This window comes from Amblyomma americanum, chromosome 4, assembly GCF_052857255.1.
Source record: "Amblyomma americanum isolate KBUSLIRL-KWMA chromosome 4, ASM5285725v1, whole genome shotgun sequence".
Taxonomy (NCBI): Eukaryota; Metazoa; Arthropoda; class Arachnida; order Ixodida; family Ixodidae; genus Amblyomma; species Amblyomma americanum.
The window spans coordinates 25,197,865-25,220,958 of record NC_135500.1 but is presented as its reverse complement, the minus strand read 5'-3'; the positions used below and the strand labels follow the sequence as shown (position 1 = coordinate 25,220,958).

The 23,094-nt window shown below is 50.4% G+C and overlaps 1 protein-coding gene across 1 annotated transcript in view; it reads left to right on the top strand.

The window, feature by feature from the left end:
- Nucleotides 1-23,094, top strand: part of LOC144127841 (uncharacterized) — a 480,263-nt gene that overhangs the window by 362,505 nt on the left and 94,664 nt on the right. Inside the window, exon 4 of the mRNA XM_077660804.1 lies at nucleotides 1,133-5,083. Coding sequence (XP_077516930.1) covers nucleotides 1,133-5,083 — 3,951 coding nt within the window. The remainder of the gene's footprint in view (nucleotides 1-1,132; nucleotides 5,084-23,094) is intronic.

Sequence of the window (23,094 nt, the reverse complement as noted above, 5' to 3'; positions counted from 1 at the left end):
TTGACCGCCTGTCGGCAGGAGGAATTGAGAGGCCTGGATTGGGAGCAGCTGGTGATAACAGTTAGAGCATACATTTATAAATTGCAGAAGAGAACAAATTTGGGCATGTTGGTGGGTCGTAGAAATTATAGCGCAGAAAAGAATGCAGAACGAACGAGAACACACGGACAACCGCTAAACTTAACGGGATTTATTGCAATGATCAGGAGCATAAATATATACATGTCCGACAAAGATAAATGCAAAAGAAGGATAACAATGACAACGTTATCAGAACACAATACACGTTCCGGCTGGCGCCGGATATGGTGTTACAGTCTACGACACGCTGATGACATTACCTACCTAACTCAAGGGACGAATCGCAAAGCATGCTCAATGATTCTGATTGCCAAGGCAGAAAGCGAGGTCTAAAAATTATTATGCAAAAAATTATACTGCAGACACGGAGGGGAAGAGTAGTTTTCGATAGGTATACCCAAGGGCTGAAAGTTGCAAATGAAGGCATCTACAACGGCAGGCACTGAGAGCGGATACGGATCACGAAGGTGAAATCTTTGGAATTAGAATGTGGTGGGACGCATTTGGCAGGTACTTTCAAATCAACAGTGGTAGTTTCCCATTGTCTTTCAGGACAAAAGTAAATAGAAGCTATATCACACGAGAACTCACCTATGGGGCACAAACGTGGAGGCTAACAAAAAGGGATGAACTTAAATTCAGGACAGCGTATCGTATTATGGAAAATATCATCATAGATGCAAAATTAAGAGACAGGAAGACAGAGATAGAGAGAGCAGAGTGGATTAGGGAACAAATCCAAGTTAATAAAATCCCATAGATATCAAGAAGAAATGGGCATCCACGGGTCATGTACTGCCCATTGAAGAGAGTGTAAAAGTACCAGACCGGAATCTCAACGCAAGCGTAGTAGGGGACGGTGGACAGTTAAGTGGAAAAATGAGATTAGGAAGTTTGTGTATATAAGGTGGCCACACCTAGCTCAAGACCAGCTTTATCGAGACATATGTAAAAGGCATTTGTCCTCAAATGGGCATAATCGTACTGCTGCTTTTGATGACTTTAAGCGCTAAAAAACCAGAATGATAACATATGCCTCGTATCGACCCAGGCCCCCAAGTTTCCCCTGGCATGCCACCACCCGGACGCCCACAGCTGCCACCGAAACCCCCAATGGTCCCGGCGAGACCATCTCACGGGCCGCCCGGACGTACTGGAATTCATGCACCCAAGCCACCGTATCCAGCACTTGGTGGCCCACCGGGTCCTCCAAAGCCGCCAGTACCATCTACGGGGCAGAAGCCTCAACCGCTGCCTCCATATCCTGCACCACCCCAAAATTTACCGAGTCCACCGAGGCAACCGCCAGAATTAGTCCGTCCTGAATCACAAAGACCACCTCCTGGACGGCCTCCTGATCGTCCTTTCGGCCTACCCGCCCCGCATTCTAGTGGACTTCCCGCAGGACCTCGCCATCCATCGCGACTGCGTACGGGGCCACAGTCTGGGTCTCCTGACAAAGTGCTATCACCAGGAGCTACCAAACCTCTAGGGCCACCTCTAGGCCAGGCTCCTATGCCATTACCGCCTGCATTCCATCTCCCGGCCCCAGGACCACGACCACCACTCCGTCCTGCACAGCCCTTGCAAGCACAGGGTTCACCAGGAAGATCGCCTCTACCAGGTTCTCGCCAACAGCCAGGGCCTGGGCGATCTCATGAAAGCCCTGTTAAACTACCTAGACCGTCTCCCGCTCGCCCTGCACCAGGTCCCCCTTTGCCACCAGGGCCACCCCGTGGCCATTCCCCTCACCATCTGGCCCCTGGGCCACCGCAGCCACCAAATAACCAAGGATTACCATTAGACATTCTCAAATTTCCTTCTCCAACATCAGCCCCACCTATTCTCCAAAGGCCACCTCCTCCACCACATCCTGGGCCGCCTCCGCAGCTGCCGCCACCTGCTCCACCTAATCCCCCTGGAATAACACGTGGACGCTTACCACAAGCCCCTCTTCAACCCCCTGTGCCACCTCCTGGTGCCATTGCACCTCAGCCTACAGCAGTGGCAAGACGACTTCCTGGGCCGCAACTGCAACTTCCACCTCCTGGCCCACCTAAGCCCCCTGAAATGAATGCTGGCGGTTTGCCGCAAGGTCCTCTTCAACCAGCTGTACCGCCTCCTGGCGCTATTTCACCTGGCCTCGCTGGAGTACTAAGGCCACCTCCTGGACCACCTCCGCAACAACCGCCACCTGCTCCTCCTAAGCCCCCCGGAATGACTGCTGGAAGCTTACCACAAGGTCCTCTTCAACCACCTGTGCCGCCTCCACTTGCCATTTCATCTGGGCCAGGTGGAGCACCAAGACCATTTCCTGGGCCGCCTCCGCAGCTTCCACCCCATGCCCCACCTAAGCCGCCTGGAATGAATGCTGGTGGTTTGCCACAAGGTCCTGTTCAACCAGCTGTGCCGCCTCCAGGCGCTGTTCTACCTGGACCTGCTAGAGCACTAAGGCCACCTTCTGGACCACCTCCGCAAATACCGCCACCTCCTCCTAAGCCCCCCGGAATGACTGCTGGACGCTTACCACAAGGTCCTATTCAACCACCTGTGCTGCCTCCTCTCGCCATTTCATCTGGGCCAGCTGCAGCTCCAAGACCACCACCTGGGCCGCCTCCGTCGCTTTCGCCACCTGCCCCACCTAAGCCGCCTGGAATGAATGCTGGTGGTTTTCCGCAAGGTCCTGTTCAACCAGCTGTGCCGCCTCCAGGCGCTGTTCTACCTGGACCTGCTGGAGCACTAAGGCCACCTCCTGGACCACCTCCGCAGCTGCCGCCACCTCCTCCTAACCCCCCCGGAATGATTGCTGGACGCTTACCACAAGGTCCTGTTCAACCACCTGTGCCGCCTCCTCTCACTATTTCATCTGGGCCAGGTAGAGCTCCAAGACCACCCCCTGGACCATCTCCGCCGCTTCCGCCACCGGCCCCACCTGAGCCCCGTGGAATGAAAGCTGGCGGTTTTCCACAAGGTCCTCTCATACCAGCTGTGCCACCTCCTGACGCCATTCCACCTGGCCGCGCTGGAGCACTAAGGCCACCTCCTGGACCACCTCCCCATCTACTGCCGCCCGCTCCCCCAAAGCCCCCCGGAATGACTGCTGGACGCTCACCACAAGGTCATGTTAAGCCACCTGTGCTGCTTCCTCTCGCCATTCCATCTGGGCCACGTGGACCCCCAAGACCACCCCCTGGGCCACCTCCGCAGCACCTGCCACCTGCCCCACTTAAGACCCCTGGAATGAATGCTGGCGGTTTGCCACAAGGTCCACTTCAACCGCCTGTGCCGCCTCCTGGCCCCATTTCACCTGGCCTCGCTGGAGCACTAAGGCCGCCTTCTGGACCGCCTCCACAGCTACCGCCACCTGCACCTCCTAAGCCTTCTGAAGTCAATGCTGGACGCTTACCACAAGGTCCTCTTCAACCCTCAGTGTTGCATCCTGGTGCCATTGCACCTCAGCCTGGTGGAGTGCCAAGACCACCTTCTGGGCCACCTCCACAACTTCCACAACCTGGCCCACCTAAGCCCCCTGAAATGAGTGTTGGCGGTTTTCCACAAGGTCCTGTTCCACCAGCTGTGCCGCCTCCTGGCGCCGTTCTACCTGGACCCGGTGGACCACTAAGACCACCTCTTGGACAACCTCCGCAACTGCCGCCACCTGGTCCTCCTAAGCCTCCCGGATTTTCTCTAGGACGCTTACCACAAGGGCCAGTTCAACCACCTGTGCCGCCTCCTCTCGCCATTCCATCTGGGCCAGGTGGAGCCCCAAGACCACCTCTTGGGGCGCCTCCGCAGGTTCCGCCACCTGGCCCATTTAAGCTCCATGGAATGAATGCTGGACAATTACGACAAGGTTCTGTTCAACCACCTGTGCAGCCTCCTGGAGCCATTCCACCTAGCCTCACTGCAGCACCAAGACCACCTCCTGGGCCGCCTCAGCGACTTCTGCCACCTGCGCTACCTAAGCCTCCCGGAATGACTGCCAGCGGTTTACCACAAGGTCCTGTTCAACCAGCTGTGCCGTCTCCAGGCGCCGTTCTACCTGGACCCGCTGGAGCACTAAGACCACCTCCGCAACTACCGCCACCTGCTCCTCCCAAGCCCCCAGGAATGACTGCTGAACACTTACCGCAAGGTCCTGTTCAATCACTTGTGCCGCCTCCTCTCGCCATTCCACCTGGGCCAGGTAGAGCTCCAAGACCACCCCCTGGGCCGCCTCCGCAGCTTCTGCCACCTGCCCGACCTAAGTGGCCTGGAATTCATGCTGGCGGTTTTCCACAAGGTCCTCTTGAACCTGCTGTTGCGCCTCCTGGCGCCATTCCACCTGGCCTCGCTGGAGCACTAAGGCCACCTCCTGGACCGCCTCCGCAACTACTGCCACCTGCTCCTCCTAAGCCTTCTGGAATGACTTATGAACGCTTACCACAAGATCCTCTTCAACCACTTCTGCCGCCTCCTCTCGCCATTCCACCTCGGCCCGGTGGAGCACTAAGACCACATTCTGGGCCACCTCCACAACTTCAGCCTCCTGCCCCTCTTAAGCCTCCTGGTGTCATTGTTGGGCACTTGCCACAAGTGTCTCTTAAACCAGCTGTGCCGGCACCTGGCGCCATTCCACCAGGCCCCACAGGAGCACTAAGACCACCTCCTAGACCACCTCTTCAGCTGCCGCCACGTGCTCCTCCTAAGCACCCTGGAATGTCTGCTGGAGCATTGCCACAAGGTCCTCTTCAGCCAGTTGTTTCAGGACCATATTCAAGGTTGCCACCTCCATCAGACACTGTACAATCTTTACCACGACCTCCAGGAGGAGCACTTCCCGGTATGGCCCAACGACCTGGGCCACCTCTTGCTCAGCCAATGCAGCCTCGACCTCTCGGACCACCTCGTCATCCAGAAGTGACAATTCCACCACCTGGGCCATCACAACAATCAGATGCACGTCGCCGGCCATCCGTTCCACTGGGTCCTGGAAGAGAACACTTGCCATCAATGCTGCCAGGTAACAAGCTGTATTAATTTCTCATTTTTGCGTGCAAATTACGCGTAATGCTACAAAGTAGGCCAGTATTTACGCAGTGCATGCATCCAGCTGCGCATGTATCCCTTTTCTTCAATGTCCCCACCTTATATGTGCGAAATATCCCTGTCTGAATATCAACGCTACCTGTACGCAACTTCATACTATTATTTATCCACACTATTGGCCGGAGGCCCTTACAGGGTGATTACAAAGGAAGATATACAGGATAGCAGTGCTGCCGCAGTCAAGAACGGACCAAAGAACAAACCATACAAGGAAATTGTACAAGAAAAGACGCAATGCAACAGGAAGAAGCAATAGACAAAATTCATCAGGGTGTCATCAATATTGCCACAGCTGCAAGATGAAATAGTGTATTACATAAATGTTTAATTTGACATATAATCACCTTTAAGGTATCAGCTATGTATTTAGAGCAAAATTACGTTAAGTTAGGTTTGTTCAAAATCCATTTACAGCGTCTAATATTAGTATTTCATGTGGCATCAAGTTTCACGCCAGTAGTATTCCAGGGAAAAAAATTACTTATGTATATCTATTCGGGTGTGTGTCGGTGGAATTTGGTCTTGGTGGCTGCATCTGCCTGTTAGAGACAAGCGCGTTCTTTTATACTGTTGTGTGCAAAGGCTGAATCAGTTACGGTGAACTAGATAAATTTTATTCTAGCTATCTTTCTGCGTTGTGAAAGCGGAAGTCGGTCGCATTTCTTGAGCATTCTAGTTACGGAATCGGCTGAACTATATTGTTATGGGCGCAGAACCTTTACTCAAAGTCGGTTCACGCCAGACATACCACGACAGCTCCCGATAGCGTCCAACCGACGCAGCTTTCACCTCTTTTTCACTTCGACTGCTGCCCGTGGCATTTGCCCCCCGCGCAGCCAATGTCCGCCGGATGAGTTTTGTAGTGTCCAGAGAATAGTTCAGTTTTCGCGGAACGGCGACCAGTTGCGGTGAGGCGCGCAATCTTATATGTGATGTCACTAATTCTGGCCACAACCACGTAAGGGCCACCGTAGTGGGCCAGTAGCTTTCGGTACAAGCCGCAGCGCCTGACTGGGCGCCAAAGCAATACCATATCGCCCGGAGCCCAGATAGCATGCCGGCGATGGCTATCGTAGCGGTCCTTGAAGCTGTCTTGAGAAGCAATGAATCGCATGCGGGCAATCTAACGAGCTTCTTCAGCTAACGACAGTATCTCGGCTATCCAAAGGTTGTCACTGCATGGTAGAAAATGGTAGGATGGTGTCCAGGGTGTAGCGAGGCGGGCGAGTGTAAAAGAGGTAGAATGGACTGTATCCGGTCGTTTCTTGAGCGGTGGTATTGAACGCGAATGTGACGAAGAGGAGTATGGTGACCCAGTTCTTATTGAGAGAGTCCGCATAAATGGAAAGCATGTTGGTGATTGTTCTCTACCCGCCGCGGTGGCTCAGTAGTTGGGGCGCTCGGCTACTGATCCGGAGTTCCCGGGTTCTAACCCGACCGCGGCGGCTGCGTTTTTATGGAGGGAAAACGCTAAGGCGCCCGTGTGCTGTGCGATGTCAGTGCACGTTAAAGATCCCCAGGTGGTCGAAATTATTCCGGAGCCCTCTACTACGGCACCTCTCTCTTCCTTTCTTCTTTCACTCCCTCCTTATCCCTTCCCTTATGGCATGGTTCAGGTGTCCAACGATATATGAGACAGATACTGCGCCATTTCTTTTCCCCTAAAACCAATTATTATTATATTATTATTATTATTAATATTATTATTATTATTATTATTATTATTATTATTATTATTATTATTATTATTATTATTATTATTATTATTATTATTCTGTTTACGCGTTCCGTAAATCCGTCAAACAAACGTAGCAACTCTTTAACGATATTGGCTGTGAATTGGCGACAACGGTCACTGATTATAGTTCGCTGTGGTCCATGCCGTCAGAGGGCAGAGTTCAGAAGAAACAGCGACACTTGATGCGCGGTTGCCGCCGATAGTAGAGCAACCGTTTCACAGTAACGTGTAAGGCTGTCCGTACGTACCACGATCCAGCTATTGACCTAAAAGAACGTCTTGCTGGGCAAGTTGGTAACTGTACATCTTTTTGGTTACAGGCGCGAAAACAGGCACAACACAAGGTAGAAAGACGGGACAGAGCGCCTCCGTCCCGTCTCCGAGCGCCTCCGAGGCGCTCTGTCCCGTCTTTCTACCTTGTGTTGTTTCTGTTTTCGCGCCTGTAACCAAAATTATGTACAGCTATTGGCATTTGGAGATTTGGGAAAGTGCAAGCAAATCAAATCCAACCTGCTCGAACGGACTGCTGCAAGGCGTCACAAGGTGAAGTAGGCCACGTGGAGCTGAAATAGAGCGTTTGTGGCGCTGGCACTGCGTACGACTGGCCACATATCGTTCTGTCGTAGAGCTCATTTTCGGCCAGTAAAACCGCTCTTCACCTCAATGGAGCGTGCGAGCATATCCCAGATGTCCGAAGGCAGGGTCGACGTCCATGATACGCAAAATGGAGGAGCACAGAGCCGTTAGAACAATGAGCACGTATCGTGGGCCTGAAAGGGTGTAGTTCGTTTTCAATAACAGACCGTCGCGGATACAAAAACGTCCGGTAACTTCCTGGTTGCGCGCGGAGGCAAAGCGGCGGACCTGCACGCTGCTTAGTTTTCAACAGCTGAACGTCCGGAAACTGGAGCGATAGCTGAGATGTAATGAATGAAATTCCCGCCGTCACACTCAGTTGTAGGAAGCGGCATTCGCGAAAGACACTTTGCATCTGCGTGTCACCGCTCGCTCTTGTATACATCATTGAAGTCATACTCCTGTAGACGGAGGGCCCAGCGCGCGAGGTGACCGCATGGATCTCGAAGGTTAACCAGCCAGCAGAGGGAGTGGTGATCAGTCACAAAGGTCAATGGGCGGCCATACAGGTATGACCAGAACCTCTGCAAGGCGAAGGTCACAGCAAGGCATTCTTGTTCGGTGACAGTGTAGTTGCGCTCTGTCTTGCTGAGGGAGCGGCTCGCGTATGCAATAACGTGCTCCCGATCATCATGGCAGTGAACTAAAAAAGCACCGATGCCAACATCACGAGCATCCGTATGAACTCCTGTTGGTGCGGAGGGCTCGAAATGCCGGAGGACGGGATGTGAGGCCAAGAGAAACTTCAGCTGGCGGAAGGAGGCATCGCAGGCGGGAGTCCATTCAAACGAAGCCCCTTTGTGGAGAAGGCACGTCAGTGGACAGGTAATATCGGCAATGTCGGCAAAGGGGTGAATTATTACAGCATTGCACTTAAGACTGCTTAAGATGGAAATGCGAAAGCCTTTCCCTTTCTTCTCTTTCTCCCTCCCTTTTTCATTTCCCGCGAACTTCGCGTGATTCGATCCCGCGACCTTTTGTGGGACTCAAACCCGCGACCTCTGCGGACCTCGAACCCACGACCTTTTTCGCTATCGCTATCATCATTACCATTTCCGACCTGAGCAAACGCCTAGCAGACCTGGAAAGCCTCTTTCAGGACATTGCTACCCTAAAATCTGATCTAGAATCCGTAAATTCCATTGCCGCCGGGACGGCAGCTCTTGTTACTAACCTTGAGGCCCGAATAGACGACACAGAAAACAGATCACGCCGCAACAACCTGATATTCTATGGCCTTCCAGACTCCAATCTCCGCGAATCATTCATCGAATCTGAAGAAATATTAATTAAGCACTGTCAGAATAAGTTAAAGTTAACCTTAGAGCCCAGTCAGATAGAGCGTGCCCATCGCTTGGGGTGCCATAACGAGGACCGCCAACGGCCAATTATAGCAAAATTCGTCTCCTTCAAAACCAAAGAAACTATCCTTTCCAAAGGTCCTATGCTGAAGGACACGAACTATAGCATTGCAGAAGATTTTACCCGCTCTGTTCAAAAAGCCCGCAAACATCTTGTCGCATTTGCAAGAGCAGAAACCGGACCGTTTTCTTTGCGGTACAAGACCCTATTTCTCGGCAAAAAACGCTACACTTTTGATGCTGCCACCGAAATGGTGAAAGAAATAGCATAGCGCTCACCGCACAATCGTCACTTATCTAATCCACGCCATACCTCCCCTCGACAGAATATTTCTTTTTCGGTTATCTATACTAATATACGCAGTCTGCTTTCAAAGTGCGATAGTGTATCCAGCCTTGTATCTTCAACCGGCTCTAACCTGCTTGTGCTGACAGAGACTTGGCTGACCGATAATGTGGGCGACACTGAAGTTCTGTGCAACTTACCTAATTTTAACCTTTTCCGTGCCGATCGCAAAGTCCCCCGAGGAGGAGGCGTCCTTATCGCTACCAGCAATCAACTACAGTGTTCCCACATTAACATCCAATCTGACCTCGAAATATTATGGCTGCTTTGTCGTGCCACGCCAGTGTCTATACTAATTGGTGTTTGCTATAGGCCCCCCACAATAACCCCGAATTCCCTCGAAAGCTGCACAACATTCTGAACCAACTTACAACAAAACACCCTAATGCACACGTGCTCCTTTTTGGAGATTTTAACTATCCTGACATAGATTGGAATAACCCTCATCAGCCTATTTTTAGACAGCATGAATCACAGGAGTTTGTGGATGTGTGCTTAAATTTTAATCTTACTCAATTAGTAACCCAGCCTACACGCATCGCCGGAGACACCGCAAACATTCTTGACCTTATACTATCTAGCCACCCCGAATGCCTCAACTCCATTACTTATCTCCGGGAAATTAGTGATCACAAAGTCATCCATGCGTCTTTTACCTTCACTCCAACAATAAAAGAAACTTCCAAAAAAACAATCACCTTTTATAACAAAGGTAACTATGAGGCTATAAACAGGGCGTTGGAAGCTTATTTCCCATCTTTTCAGCACTCTTTCCCGGAACAAACCATCCACGAAAATTGGTCGATGTTTATTCATAAAATCAACGAACTTACTAACAAATATGTTCCCAAATGCAGCTTCCGCGCAACCAAACAGAAACCATGGTTTACCAAGGCTCTAGGAAGACTAGACAACAAAAAGAAACGCTTGTTCCGCAGTGCTAAACAGACTGGAAATGACTACGCATGGGAAAAATATTACGCTGCCGAAAAGACATACCTGGTCGCAGTAAAAAACGCTAAACGCTCATTTTATCATACTGACCTTCCCAACATACTTAAAGATAACCCGACTAAATTCTGGCAGCTTTTAAATCCGCAATCTATACGCACTATTACCTTAACTGATGATTCCAGGCGTGCTGTTTCTGATGTCGAGTGTGCTAACATATTTAATTCTGCCTTCGCACCTGTATTCACTCATGAACAGGAACCGCCCCCCCTCATGACAGCAAATGACCAAAGAAGTTTAATGCCAGCCATTACTTTCTCTGAGGCCGGCATATCATGTCTCATAGATAAACTAAAACTGTCATCATCTGCCGGCTTTGACGAAATCAACACCAAGGTACTAAAAAACGTTAACCATACTTCTGCCAAATTTTTATGCCTGCTGTTCTCACAGTCTCTTTCTACAGGTGTCATACCCCATGACTGGAAAGTGGGGAAGGTCGTTCCGGTCCACAAGTCGGGTAACAAAAATTCACCACTTAATTACCGACCCATATCACTCACCAGCATACCATGTAAACTCATGGAACACGTCATTTATTCTTTAACAATGCATTTTCTGTATTCGAATAACTTTTTTCACCCATCGCAGCACGGATTTCGCAAAGGATACTCATGTGAAAGTCAACTAGCACTATACGTTCATGACTTGCATGCCAATCTTGATGCTAACCTCCAAACTGACGCAAGTTTTCTCGACTTCGCTAAAGCATTTGACAAGGTACCTCTTAACCACTTATTTCTGAAACTCTCTCGCCTAAACTTGCATCCCGACATACTAGCATGGATAAAAGAATTCTTAACTCACCGCTTCCAATCAGTCGTTGTCAATAACCAAATGCCTGACCTCCTACCAGTCTCCTCAGGCGTGCCCCAAGGATCCGTCCTTGGGCCACTCTTGTTTCTAATTTATATTAACGACCTACCTGAGAAATTAGATTGCCATATTCGGATGTTTGCTGATGATTGTGTTATTTACAGAACAGTCACTAACACCTTTGACCAACAATCCCTTCAAAATAATTTAACTCATGTACAAGACTGGTGCAGTGAATGGCTAATGACACTTAACACAAGTAAATGCAAATATATGTCGTTCCATCGTCGCCGTTACCCTCTTCTGTTCCAATACAGCATATCTAACGTTCCTCTCGATCTTGTCCAATCATACAAATACCTTGGCGTTCATATTTGTCATGATCTTAAATGGAATACGCATATTTCAAACATCATATCATCCGCCAACAGAACACTAGGATTCTTAAAGCGTCACCTACGCTCTGCACCTCAGCATGTCAAGCTCCTTGCATACAAATCATTAGTCCGATCAAAACTAGAATACGCATCTCCCATCTGGTCTCCAAAGCAAGCATATCTCTGTAATTCAATTGAAGCAGTTCAAAACCGAGCAACTAGATTCATTCATTCATCGTATTCTTTTGATATCAGCATATCATCCCTCAAATCACAGTCCAGCCTACCTACCCTTGCTCATCGCCGCTACATTGCTAGTTTATGTTTGTTTCACAAGTTTTTTTACTCTGAGCTACGACAGGAACCCTACATCTGCGCACCACCACCACGCATCTCCCTCCGCACCGGCCATCAGCAGCAAGTGTCACGACCTCGCGCCCGCACCACTACATTTTCTTCATCATTCTTCCCCCGGACCGCGAACTACTGAAACGGCCTTCCCCGTGAACTTGCTGCTATCACATGCCAATCATTGTTCATCGAAGAAATCACGCGTGTACTTGCTTAGTGATAATCTTATATTTTTATAACTTTCAACTTATCTGTTAGTCTTTCTGTTTTTCATTTCTGTGTGCCCCACCCTTTATGTAATACCCTCTAACGAGGGTTTTTTAAGGTATTAAAGTGAAGTGAAGTGAAGCTCTCACCGATTATCGCTATTGCTATCATCATCATCATCATCATCGCTATCACCATCTATTACTATCGCTATCGGAATTGATGAACGAGGGCCCCAGTGCCGTCACAGGGGGCCAACTTCCGGCGGCACAGTTTGCGCACACTTTCGGCGCCAACATAGCCATCTAATGCTTTCACATTAATAAAACGCTGGAAATAGGAACATCAACTCAAGAAGCTGCGGACATTTTTGACTGTCCGCGGTACTTGAAATGACTCCACAGCCGCCGTTTTCTCAGGATCTGGCCTCTTCATCGACGATATGGCCGAGCACCAACGCTTGACGCTCGCCGAAGCGGCACTTCTTTGAATTGAGGACCAGGCCGGCATTATTCAATCAAAATTGCCGATTGGGCGATTGGTGGAACATGATTCAAAATGACCAGCGCGGAAACAGACGTGACGAAGACAAGAGAAGAAAAAACTCACGACAGGACAAGGCTGTGTACGCAAGCAGTGTAACTGTATGCAAGCAGTGTAACACACGAGCTAAGCGGTGCAACTGTATTCAAGCAGTGTAACACACGAGCCATTTTGCATTCATTCACCTCGAGCACTCCAAACCTTTGCTTCATCACACACCATACTGTCGCCGCCACCGTCAGTTCTTCCTCCATGGGACTTTGTGCAACTGAGCGAAAACAAACCTACCGATCTGCGTCGCCTAACCTCACCTTATGCGGCATCGTCCCTTCGCGAGCGAATCGCGGAACAAGATAGCCACCTACCCCGCGGCTCAATTATTATATATGTTGAGGGTAGTATACAGGGCTGTGTAACGACGACTGCACTTTACTGTCCCTACCAGCCTGCAGGTTTCGATTCGCGGAACGCCCTACTTCCTTCTGTGCTGAGCTGCTTGCTATACAAGATGCGCTTCGCTCTGTAGTCGCAGTTACCTTGCTCCCTGCAGCCCACATTATCATCCGTACTGACGCCCTTCAAGCCACTCGTCTACTCCGACGCGTCAGCCGCAGCCCAGAAATGTGCCAGAATATACATCGCCTGGCGGCTCGCATCCCGCCAACCTTTCGAATTGAGTGGGTTCCACGTCACCTACTCAATTCACAATGATCTGCAGATTCTGCAACCCGCTTGCCAACCCTACCCACGGCAATGCCTCAGTTCCTCAGTATGGATAATGCTACCCTCCTTCTCACAAGAAAAGAACACTTCCGGCGCCGCACACGTGCTCTGCGACCATTGTTCCTATATAACTTCTGTACCTCAGCATGAATAAACAGTTGGTAGTAGCGCTCGTGAACCTGTTATTTGTGTTCCCTTACTCTGTCCGTCGTCCGGTTTTTTGCGCTTCCAAGTTTACAACGTGCTCTCGTCCCTCCGTGTGCGATAACCCTCCCCCGCGGTCTTACCCATGCAGAGGAGTTTGTGCTTCGGAGGATCCGGGTCGGAGTTGCCCTCACTCCTGCCGTAACTCGGACGTGGCCTCGATTTCGCTGACATTCACCACTTGTTGTGGGTTTGCCCGGCACTGAAGCCACCTAGAATTCGGTACCTGGGAGCAGCGGGTGTCCACCGAGACAACCCGTCCTCATATATTGATTGGACGCAGGGGCCATATCACCGCTCCCTCCTCACCTTCATTAGATCGGCACATCTTTCCTGCTTAAACACCCACCCACTCTTTTCTTTTCATTCCTTTCTCTTTTTTTTCCCAACTCCCCTTATGCCTAGAGGCAATAAACAACGCTATCAAAAAGGGTATAAATCCTTTTTTGTGACTGCATATAAACGTTGGTACTCCACACAAAACCGCCACGTGCCCTCTTTCTTGCGGACAAGAATTACGGCAGCAGCCCAAGGGCTCGACGACTCCTGAATGACCTCCTCCTCAAGCATCTCTTGGACTTCCTCGTGAATTACTTTGCGCTCCACGGCGACACACGATAAGGTTTTTGACGGATCGGGCGAGGCGAACCGGTGTCGGTGTCGATAGTGTGACGGGTGCGAGACGGGGAAATAGCGGTCCGCTGGGGTGGGAGAAGTCGAAGACAGCCGAGTGCTGCAGCAGAATGTCTACTAGCGTTGAGTGGCGCGGAGCGTTTCGTTGAGCGTGCCAAGAATTGACTCTTGGACAAGTTCAGCTGCGACTGACGCCACAGCTGGAGGCGCATCTCTTTCACACAAAGCGAGTTTTAAGCCGCTCGGCGAAGATCAATTATTTGTCCACAACCACGCACTGCCGTTAACAACCGATATCAGAAAGCGCGGTACTATAAGATTGCGCACTAAGCAGGTCGAAAGTTCGAGTTCAACTAGAGCTTCCAACATTTCACGGTCGGCAGGTACAGCGAACACCGGGACGCACATTGCAGTCCGCGACATCTTAGGGTACACAAGACACCATTGCTGTGTCACGCCAACTTTCCATGAGGCTGGGCATAATCATACACTCGAAATAAACCTCGCCACTTCCACAGTCGACTGTTGTCCCACACAGCTTCAGAAAGTCCACTCACACAATGAGGTCATGGGTAGAGCTAGGGATAACGCAGAATTCCGCTTGATAAATTGCTTCACCAAAGTCAATTTCCAGATTACACATTCCCAGAGGACGCAACGGCTCGATACTCAAACGATGAGGTTTCATGCGTCCCAGCAAGCAGTTAAGTTTCCTACTGATCTCAGAAACAGTTGCACCTGTACCAACGAGAGCTAATGTAAGCACTCCCTTAACGGCCACACAAACTTTGTTCTTAAGTATTGAAACAGGAGGAGGGATATCGGAATAGAGCGGACATTCAGTGGCCTCATCTCCATCGGTCGCGCTTGTTAGTTTGCCAAACGAGGTGACGGAGACCGGCGTATGCGAAAAGCGGAACGAGGAGCCACACTCCAATCCGACTGCGGGGAGTTGTTCCGAAAGGTGGTGTGCCGAAGTTCGGTTGAAGTGGGTATACGTATTTTTCAGTGGTAGATGCATTCCGATAGGCCGGTCACACTGTGAAGGTGGATGGCCCGTATCGAGAATGTCGACGATGGCGGCAAAATCTTGAAATGTGTCCAGTATTCCGCAGCGAAAACAGACCAGAGGCGGGCGTTCAAAGGTTTGCGTCTGGTAGCATTCATCGTGCAGGGGCCCACTGAGCAGGCATCACACCATGCGTTCCCGCCGCGGAGGGGCGGTGGCCGCTCCCAGTAGAGCGTTGGCTCTGGTGCGACCTCGGAACGTTTCGAGGTCGAGAATATTGAGGTGCTCGGTGTGTAGCAAAGTCCGTCGCTTTACCAAAGCACTTAGTAAGTTCTTTCACAAAGCGTGACCAGGATGTCAAGGTGTCTTCATGGTTTTTGTACCATATAAGGGCCGTGTCCTTGAGCGAGAACACGACGTTAGTTAGCTGGTTCTATATATCCCATTTGTTATAGCGGCTCTCTCCCTGTAATATGTGAGCCACTCGTCCACGTCATCACCGGCTGCGCCCGTGAAAGTGCGGGGTTCACGGCAATGCGGTCAGGAGCTGCTGCGTGCAGGCCTGGGAGTGGCTTCTCCATCTACGCACATCTGGGGCGCGGGAGGCGGTAGGCCGACAAGACATCCACTCCGGCGAGGCTCAGGCGGATGCTGCGTTGTTGGTTAGGGCGCACCCAGCACCTCCTTCAAGTTGTTACGGCCCCAAAACCTTTGCTCAAGGTCGGTTCACATACCAAGCCAGTCGCCGATAGCGTCCAACCGACCCAACTTCCACCCCGTTCTCCCTTCTACTGCCTCGTCTTCGCTCGTCAGTGGCAATATTTTGGCACGATGAACCTAGCTGCTTGAATTTTTCAGTTCTACTAAAATTGTTTTATTTGATCCCACACGACGCTCGCGTAATCTAATGTTGGACGGACAAGCGTTACGTATGCAGCTGGTGTAGTTTTTCCGCGAGCGGGTTTTACAATTGGCCTCAAGTGCCAGAGCTTTCTAAGCTGTGGATCATACGCTGTTTATACGTGCTTTCTAGTTGAGGTCATACGGTATCGTAATTCCGAGGTACATAAAGTGACTGACATGGCATATGAGCTGGCCATCTATCACGTAATCGAAGGAGTGTGTGTTTTACGGGGCTAGCACTTATAGTGGTCATTCCCCGCATTTAGCCGTTGTGTGTTTGTATATGGTTGTCAGTCTGCCTGAAGCCGGTTTTGTGGCAGGCTGCTCACCTGCCCATCGTGGGGTGTATATATATATATATAGTGAAGAAAATGATGACCGAGACAAAGCAGATGACTCGTGAAAACGAAGATGGCCCTGCGCGTCAGCCGTACGGCTATCGCCACGGGTGTATGTGCCCGACCTGGTTGCCCTCGGATTGTTCGACGGGGACGCAGTCCTCGCCTCAGGAACTGGTACCTAGTTTTCCTCCTGAGGAAGATTGGGGCGACGTCGCGTAGGAGAAACGGAGCGGCGCCTCGGTGAAGGTGAACGGCGTCTAGAAAGGGCTGAACGGTCAGGAGAAAAATGACGACTAGACGGCGGCTCAGCAAATCCGGAGTACTGACTCGTGGAAGGCCAGTACGCGGGAGCTGGAGGATGTGGCGCGTAGACTGGGAGACGGCGGCGGCAAAGCCGGGCCACATGACTAGGCAAGCGGCAATTGCAGCAGATAGGCCGGTTGTCGATGGTGCGCCAGGGATTGCTGACTCGCGGAGCCGGCCGAAGAGAAGGAGCCACCGCTCGCGCAGGTGTTGGTGGCAAATCATAGGTAGGCGGTCGAGGTCTGGCGACGACGTCCGCGTATGTCAGCGGAGCGGCCATAGGGGGCGGCGTCTGGGCGACAACGTTGGCATATGTCAGTGGAGCGGCGACAGGTGGTGGCGGATGGGCGGGTGTAAGAGCCTCGGCAACCTGCTCTTGGATGGCGAGTCGAAGGGCCGGAGCCAAATCTGGGGCTTGCCCTGTAGAGTTCGGCAGAAGAGAAAGCTGACGCGCCACTTCTTCCCGAAGAAAGTCTGATTTCTTGCAGCAGCGATGAGGTGTCAGGTGCTGGTGTCAGTCCAGCAAGCGGCTCAACCTGTCGAGGGTGCTGTCTAGTCAGGATCCATTTTGAAACAGCGCAACAAAGACGGGACGTGGAAACTGAGGTGTAAAGACAAACATGCGCTGACTAACAACTGGGTTTATTGAAAAAACACACAAAATATATACAGAGTTAGGAAAGATTAATCGCCACCATAGTCAACTCATGCCACATGTGACGCCAGATATCCAATCTCCCCTTCGGAAAGGGCGACCGATGGGCAACTAATGCACGTTGCGCCTTTCTCACGTATAAGAAAAGCTTCAAAAACTTCTCGCGTCATCTTATCACAATGGCGAAACACGATATTGGTGTTCTTATAGTCGGGGGTACATTTGCATTTCTTGCAACGGAATGCACCTTTAGTGAGAGGGTCTCCTTCTGTTTTTCTTTTTTCGTACTCTTTTTCGTGTTTGCATTTGCACCTTCTGCAGTGGACCGCCACGTGTGACAGGGGGTCTTTTTTTCTGGTGTTCTCATGTTCCATGAGTCGCTTGTTGATGCATCTTCCTGTTTGGCCAATATATGTGGCGCCACACGAGAAGGGAATTTGGTATACTACCCCTACCTCGCAAGGTACATAAGGGAAAACATGGCGCACCTGACAAGCCCTTTTGTTTCCCTCCTGCCTCTGCTTTACCTGTCTACACATTCTGCCTAATTTCTTCGGGGCAGAAAATACGACGTCAACGCCATATCTGCCTGCCACTTTTTTGAGCCCATGGGACATGCTGTGTGCATATGGAACCACTGCCGGCCTTTTATTTTTATTTTTATTTTCATTTCTTGCACTCGGCCGAGCCCCATACTTCACGTGCCTAAGCAATTTTTCCGCTGCCCTGGAAATGAGGTGAGCCGGATAGCCATTCGCGCATAATCTGTTTGATTGGGCTGCAATGCTCTCCCCAATCATTTCATGGCAGGACTTCTTCAGTGAAGATTGGAGGCACGACAAGATAATGCCTTCTTTTATAAGCTTGGAATGACCTGACCTGAAGTTTAACAAGGGCTTAGCCGATCTTGGCCGATAACACCAGCACACGTGCTTGTCTCGGGAAAACAAAACCAAATCTAGAAACTGCAGTTCCTTGTTCGTGGGTACCTCTGTTGTAAACTTTAGCCCACGCCCGTACTCATTAAACACCTTAAGAACATCGACTAACATTCTAGGCAGGCTGTCTGGCGGGGTAAACACCAAATATTCGTCGACATAACGAAAAGTACGCACCCCTAACTCCTTCGAAGCTTGCTCAATCGCCCTGTCCACAAAACTCAAAAAAATGTTAGCCAATACAGGTGCAACCCTGGAACCAATGCATACACCGGATGCTTGCACAAATGACTTGCCCTCCCACTCAACAACTGTTGCCGACAGGTAGAAGGACAAAATTTCTAAAAAACTATCAACAGACACACCACATTTTTCAATGAATGCACTTTCGTCATTGTCCTGTGTGATGCACATTTTAACGGCCCTCATGAGCTCTCCGTGTGGCAATGAATAGTAAAGGTCCACTACGTCAACGCTAAAAAACTTGCAGATCCCAGGGTTATCCAGCTTAAGGTGCTCCACCAGCGCATCCGAATTCGGAATCACGAATGGGTCTGGCAGGGCCAGCGCCTCCAGTTGCCTTTGAAGATAACCTGAAACTACATGCTGCCAGGTCCCTCGTTCGGAGACAATGGAACGGAAAGGTTGGTCCGGCTTGTGTGTCTTAATGGTGAAAAAAAACTTCGAGCTTCAGTCCTGCCGACTTATTCGCTGCGTCCGCCAGCTTGCTCAAATTGTGGTGTCTCAAAAGTTCGACCGCCCGCCATTTCACCTTAGAACCACTGAAGTCAACTTCCTTGAAGTTTCTCCCCAGGGCTTCTGAAGCTTTATCCGCATAGGTGCCTGCCGGAAGGACCACAAAGCAACCCTCCTTATCGGCCGTCATCAACGCGAGCCCACTTTCAGCCAGGAAATCAACCGTGTTCTTCATGTTCCCGCTCTTTCGTTGCATACCATGGGTTCTGCTCAGCACGGTAACACATTCCTCAATGCACCTCGGGCGCATGTCCTCAGGAGCCAAACGAATGATGTTCCTTAAACAAGCTACCTTCTCTGCAGGATTCAGGCGAGGTTCAAAGGCGAATTTTGGCCCCATCCGCAACACTTCTTTGTGTCTCTCAGGTATAACCTTGGTGCTGAGGTCAATGAACCGTCCTTGCTCCGTGCTGGATCGCTCCCTTTTAGGCAGAGTTGGCCGAACTGCATTCCAGAGGAATTCCGTGACTGACTCCGACGTAGTGCACCACTCCCGATAATCCCGCTGACACTTGCAGGCCACACGCAGCTGGTCCTTGAAGATGCGTGCTTACCGCCACAACTCCGATTTGTATATCTTGCACAACCTTCTTTTGTGGCCGCTTGAAGGCTCGAAGAAACCGCTCGCCGCTTGCACTTCTGCAGGGCAAGAGGCATGTTTGACATGCCAGGAAAGCACTCTGGCCTTGCACACACAAATGGCCATGAGAGACACTATAATGGCGGGATTAGAAAGATCAAGGGGAGATTGGATATCCGAAGGGGAGATTGGATATCTGGCGTCACATGTGGCATGAGTTGACTATGGTGGCGATTAATCTTTCCTAACTCTGTATATATTTTGTGTGTTTTTTTCAATAAACCCAGTTGTTAGTCAGCGCATGTTTGTCTTTACACCTCAGTTTCCACGTCCCGTCTTTGTTGCGCTGTTTCAAAATGGATACGTACCAACTTGCCCAAATTTCTGCTTTAGTCTAGTCAGGAGCCTCTGCTTCCGCAGCTCCTCGAAGCTTTGGCAGAGGGTGACGACTTCAGCAACGGTGCGCAAGTCGCGCGCTACCAGCATGTGAAAGGCGGCGTCGTCAACACCCTTCAAAATGTGTTTAATCTTGTCAGCTTCTGACATGTTGAGGTTGAGGTTGACACGCTTGCATAGGTCAATGACCTCTTCTATGTAACTGGTAAAGCTTTCGCCGACCTGCGGAGACCGTTCACGCAAGCGTTGTTTGGCGCGGAGTTTACGAACAGCAGGACGACCAAATACTTCGGAGAAGGTTGTCTTGAAAGCAGACCAGGTGCGGATGCCCACCTCGTGGTTCCGATACCACAGGTTAGCCACGCCGGTGAAACAAAAATTACGTTATTTAGTTTGGTGGAATCGTCCCATTTGTTGTAAACGCTCACCCTCCCGTAAGACGTAAACCAATCTTCGACATCCTGCTCATCGGTCACACTGAAGATGGCCTGGTCCCGTCGGCGAAGGGAGCCGGCGCAGGTAAAAGCTGGGCCCACTTGCACGGCTTGATGTTGAACGTCGTGAGGCATCGCAGGTGGCGGGAGAGTACGGTTGCGCAATTCCAGGGCTGTTACCCAGCTCCTCCACCAAATGTAAGGCGGGGGTTTATTTAAAAGAGCTCGGAAGAAGGGAGCAGCGGCGAGAACAATCCGAGGGCAACCAGGTCGGGCACAGACACACGTGGCGATATCAATACGGCTGACGCGCAGGGCTATCATCTTCGTTTTCACGAGTCATCTGCTTTGTCTGGGTCATCATCTTCTTTACAATATATATATATATATATATATATATATATATATATATATATAATGCAGAAAAGGGGCACACGAACGGAAACGGATTTATTTACGACGTTTCGGCGGGGGCCCGGCCTCCATCAGGTAATGAACAAAGCATCTGTGCTTGGTCCTTAAATACCTGTTCTACGAAAAGACACGTGACCAGCCACTAATATTTGATGACAACGTAATAAAATGCGCATGACGTCGTAAGTGACGCACAGTGACGTGGCTTACAGGCTTTCGGAGTTGACACGTGCCCCTCGCAAGTAAAAATAGCATTTTTTTACGCTGGGGCACGCATAAAGCAATAATAAATAACACGCATTGCGGCGTTGAAGGCATGGCATAGAAACACGCAGCCAGTCACTTCGTCTTCTGATAAACAATAAGATTAAACAAGAGTACACGGGGCATAGATGATACAGTACACAGGTATTCTACTAATTAACACGTGTTGAGCTCGAGTCCAACACCATGGAGAATAAAAAGGATGCAAGGAAGAAGACAAGCTTGTACAAACATGCTAAACAGTACTGCATGGATAGCACAGATCTGGTACAACAAAAGGCAATCATCAGCACGTGTCGCATTACTCGCTACATTAGGAGGCAAGATATTTTCCCAGGATTTTCATTCAAACCAGAGATAAGTGCTCTGATGAAATCTAAGGTTCGACGAAATCTCGTCCGGTCGGGTGAATACATTGGCGAAAATAACGAAGCGCCGACCAAAAGGTGTCGTCAAGATGGGAGGACGTTTCGACTTCCACACGGAAGTCTTGTTCACTGATGGAAAAATTTCGCACACAAAGCTGAAGTACGTTGTGCTAATCGTCGCAGGCATCTAGCGTACGAGGGCGGTAGATTGCCGATGTTACGGTTGAGCGTCTGATCTGTTGTCTGGATAAACAAAGACTCCGGATATTGGCGTGACATCCAGTTTTTCTCACGGCCGATAATTGCCGCTTCTTCCCAAGCGATATCATGCTTCGTGTTTTCAACGTGTTCGACCAGTGCGTTAGAACAAGCCTTCTTTTTCTTGACATCATTATTGTGCTCATTCAGCCGTCTTTCAAAGTTTCCGCTTTCACCTATGTAGGAGTGATCGCAGTCTGAGCAGGGGGTTTTATAAATTACTCCGGGAAACTTTTCCTTTTTTAGCTTGTCGTTTACGGACACCAACTCGTGACGAAGCTTGCACGCAGGCACGTGAGCTATATGCACATCGTAGGTGCGAAAAACGCGGGCCAATGACTCGCTCACGCCTGGCACATAGGGTATTGCAGCTCGGGCACATAGGGTATTGCAGCTCGGGCACGGCAAGGTAGGCGAACGGGCTGAGCTGGTCTCGTTGTCTGCTGTATTACAGTGTTCACGAAGTGCTGTGGGTAGCCACAATTGTTGAGCTCGCGTCGCACTTGGCGTATGTCAGAGGCTTTTTCTTCGGGTTTCGAGCATATTCTTTCCGCACGACGGACGAGGGTAGAAACGACAGAGCGCTTATGGCACGTACGATGGACTGAATTAAAGTGAAGGTATTGGCCTGTGTGCGTGTCCTTTCTGTACACCTTGAACGATAGGCGGTCATCACGTCGCTCCACCATGACGTCCAGAAAAGGAAGACAGCCAGAAATCTCCTCCTCCACGGTAAACTGGATGGAATCTTCCATGCTGTTCAAATGGTTCGTGAAAGCAGCCAAGGCATTCTTTTTGATTATGCAAAAGCAGTCATCAATGTACCGCAGGAAGACCTTCGGGCGCGGCTCGAACGAAGCCAAAGCGCGGCTTTCCAGTGCTTCCAACGTGAGGTTTGCGGTTGTGACCGAGATAGATGCTCCCATGGCAGTGCCATGAACCTGCTTGTAGACAGTGCCCCGAAAGATGAAGTACGTGTTCTTCAAGCAAAACTGCAGAAGCTTCAACAGGTCCGATGGATTGATGGGTGTCCTAGCACTCAGTCCGTCGTCGTGCCGAAGCGCTGAACGGCATACCTCCACCGCCAGATCCACGGGGACGCTGGTAAACAGTGATCTGACGTTAAATGACACCATTATCTCGTCGCTGTCAATCGTGATTTCGCGTATTTTTTCAGTAAAATCAAAGGAGTTGCGTACGAAAGTCGGTCTCTTGCCAACGAGTGGCGAAAAAACTTTGTGCAAGTAGCCTGAAAGCCGGTACAAGGGAGAGCGGGTAAAATCCACTATTGGTCGCATTGGAACGCCTGCCTTGTGGATCTTCGGGAGGCCATATAGAGCAGGGGCAGATCCATTGTGGC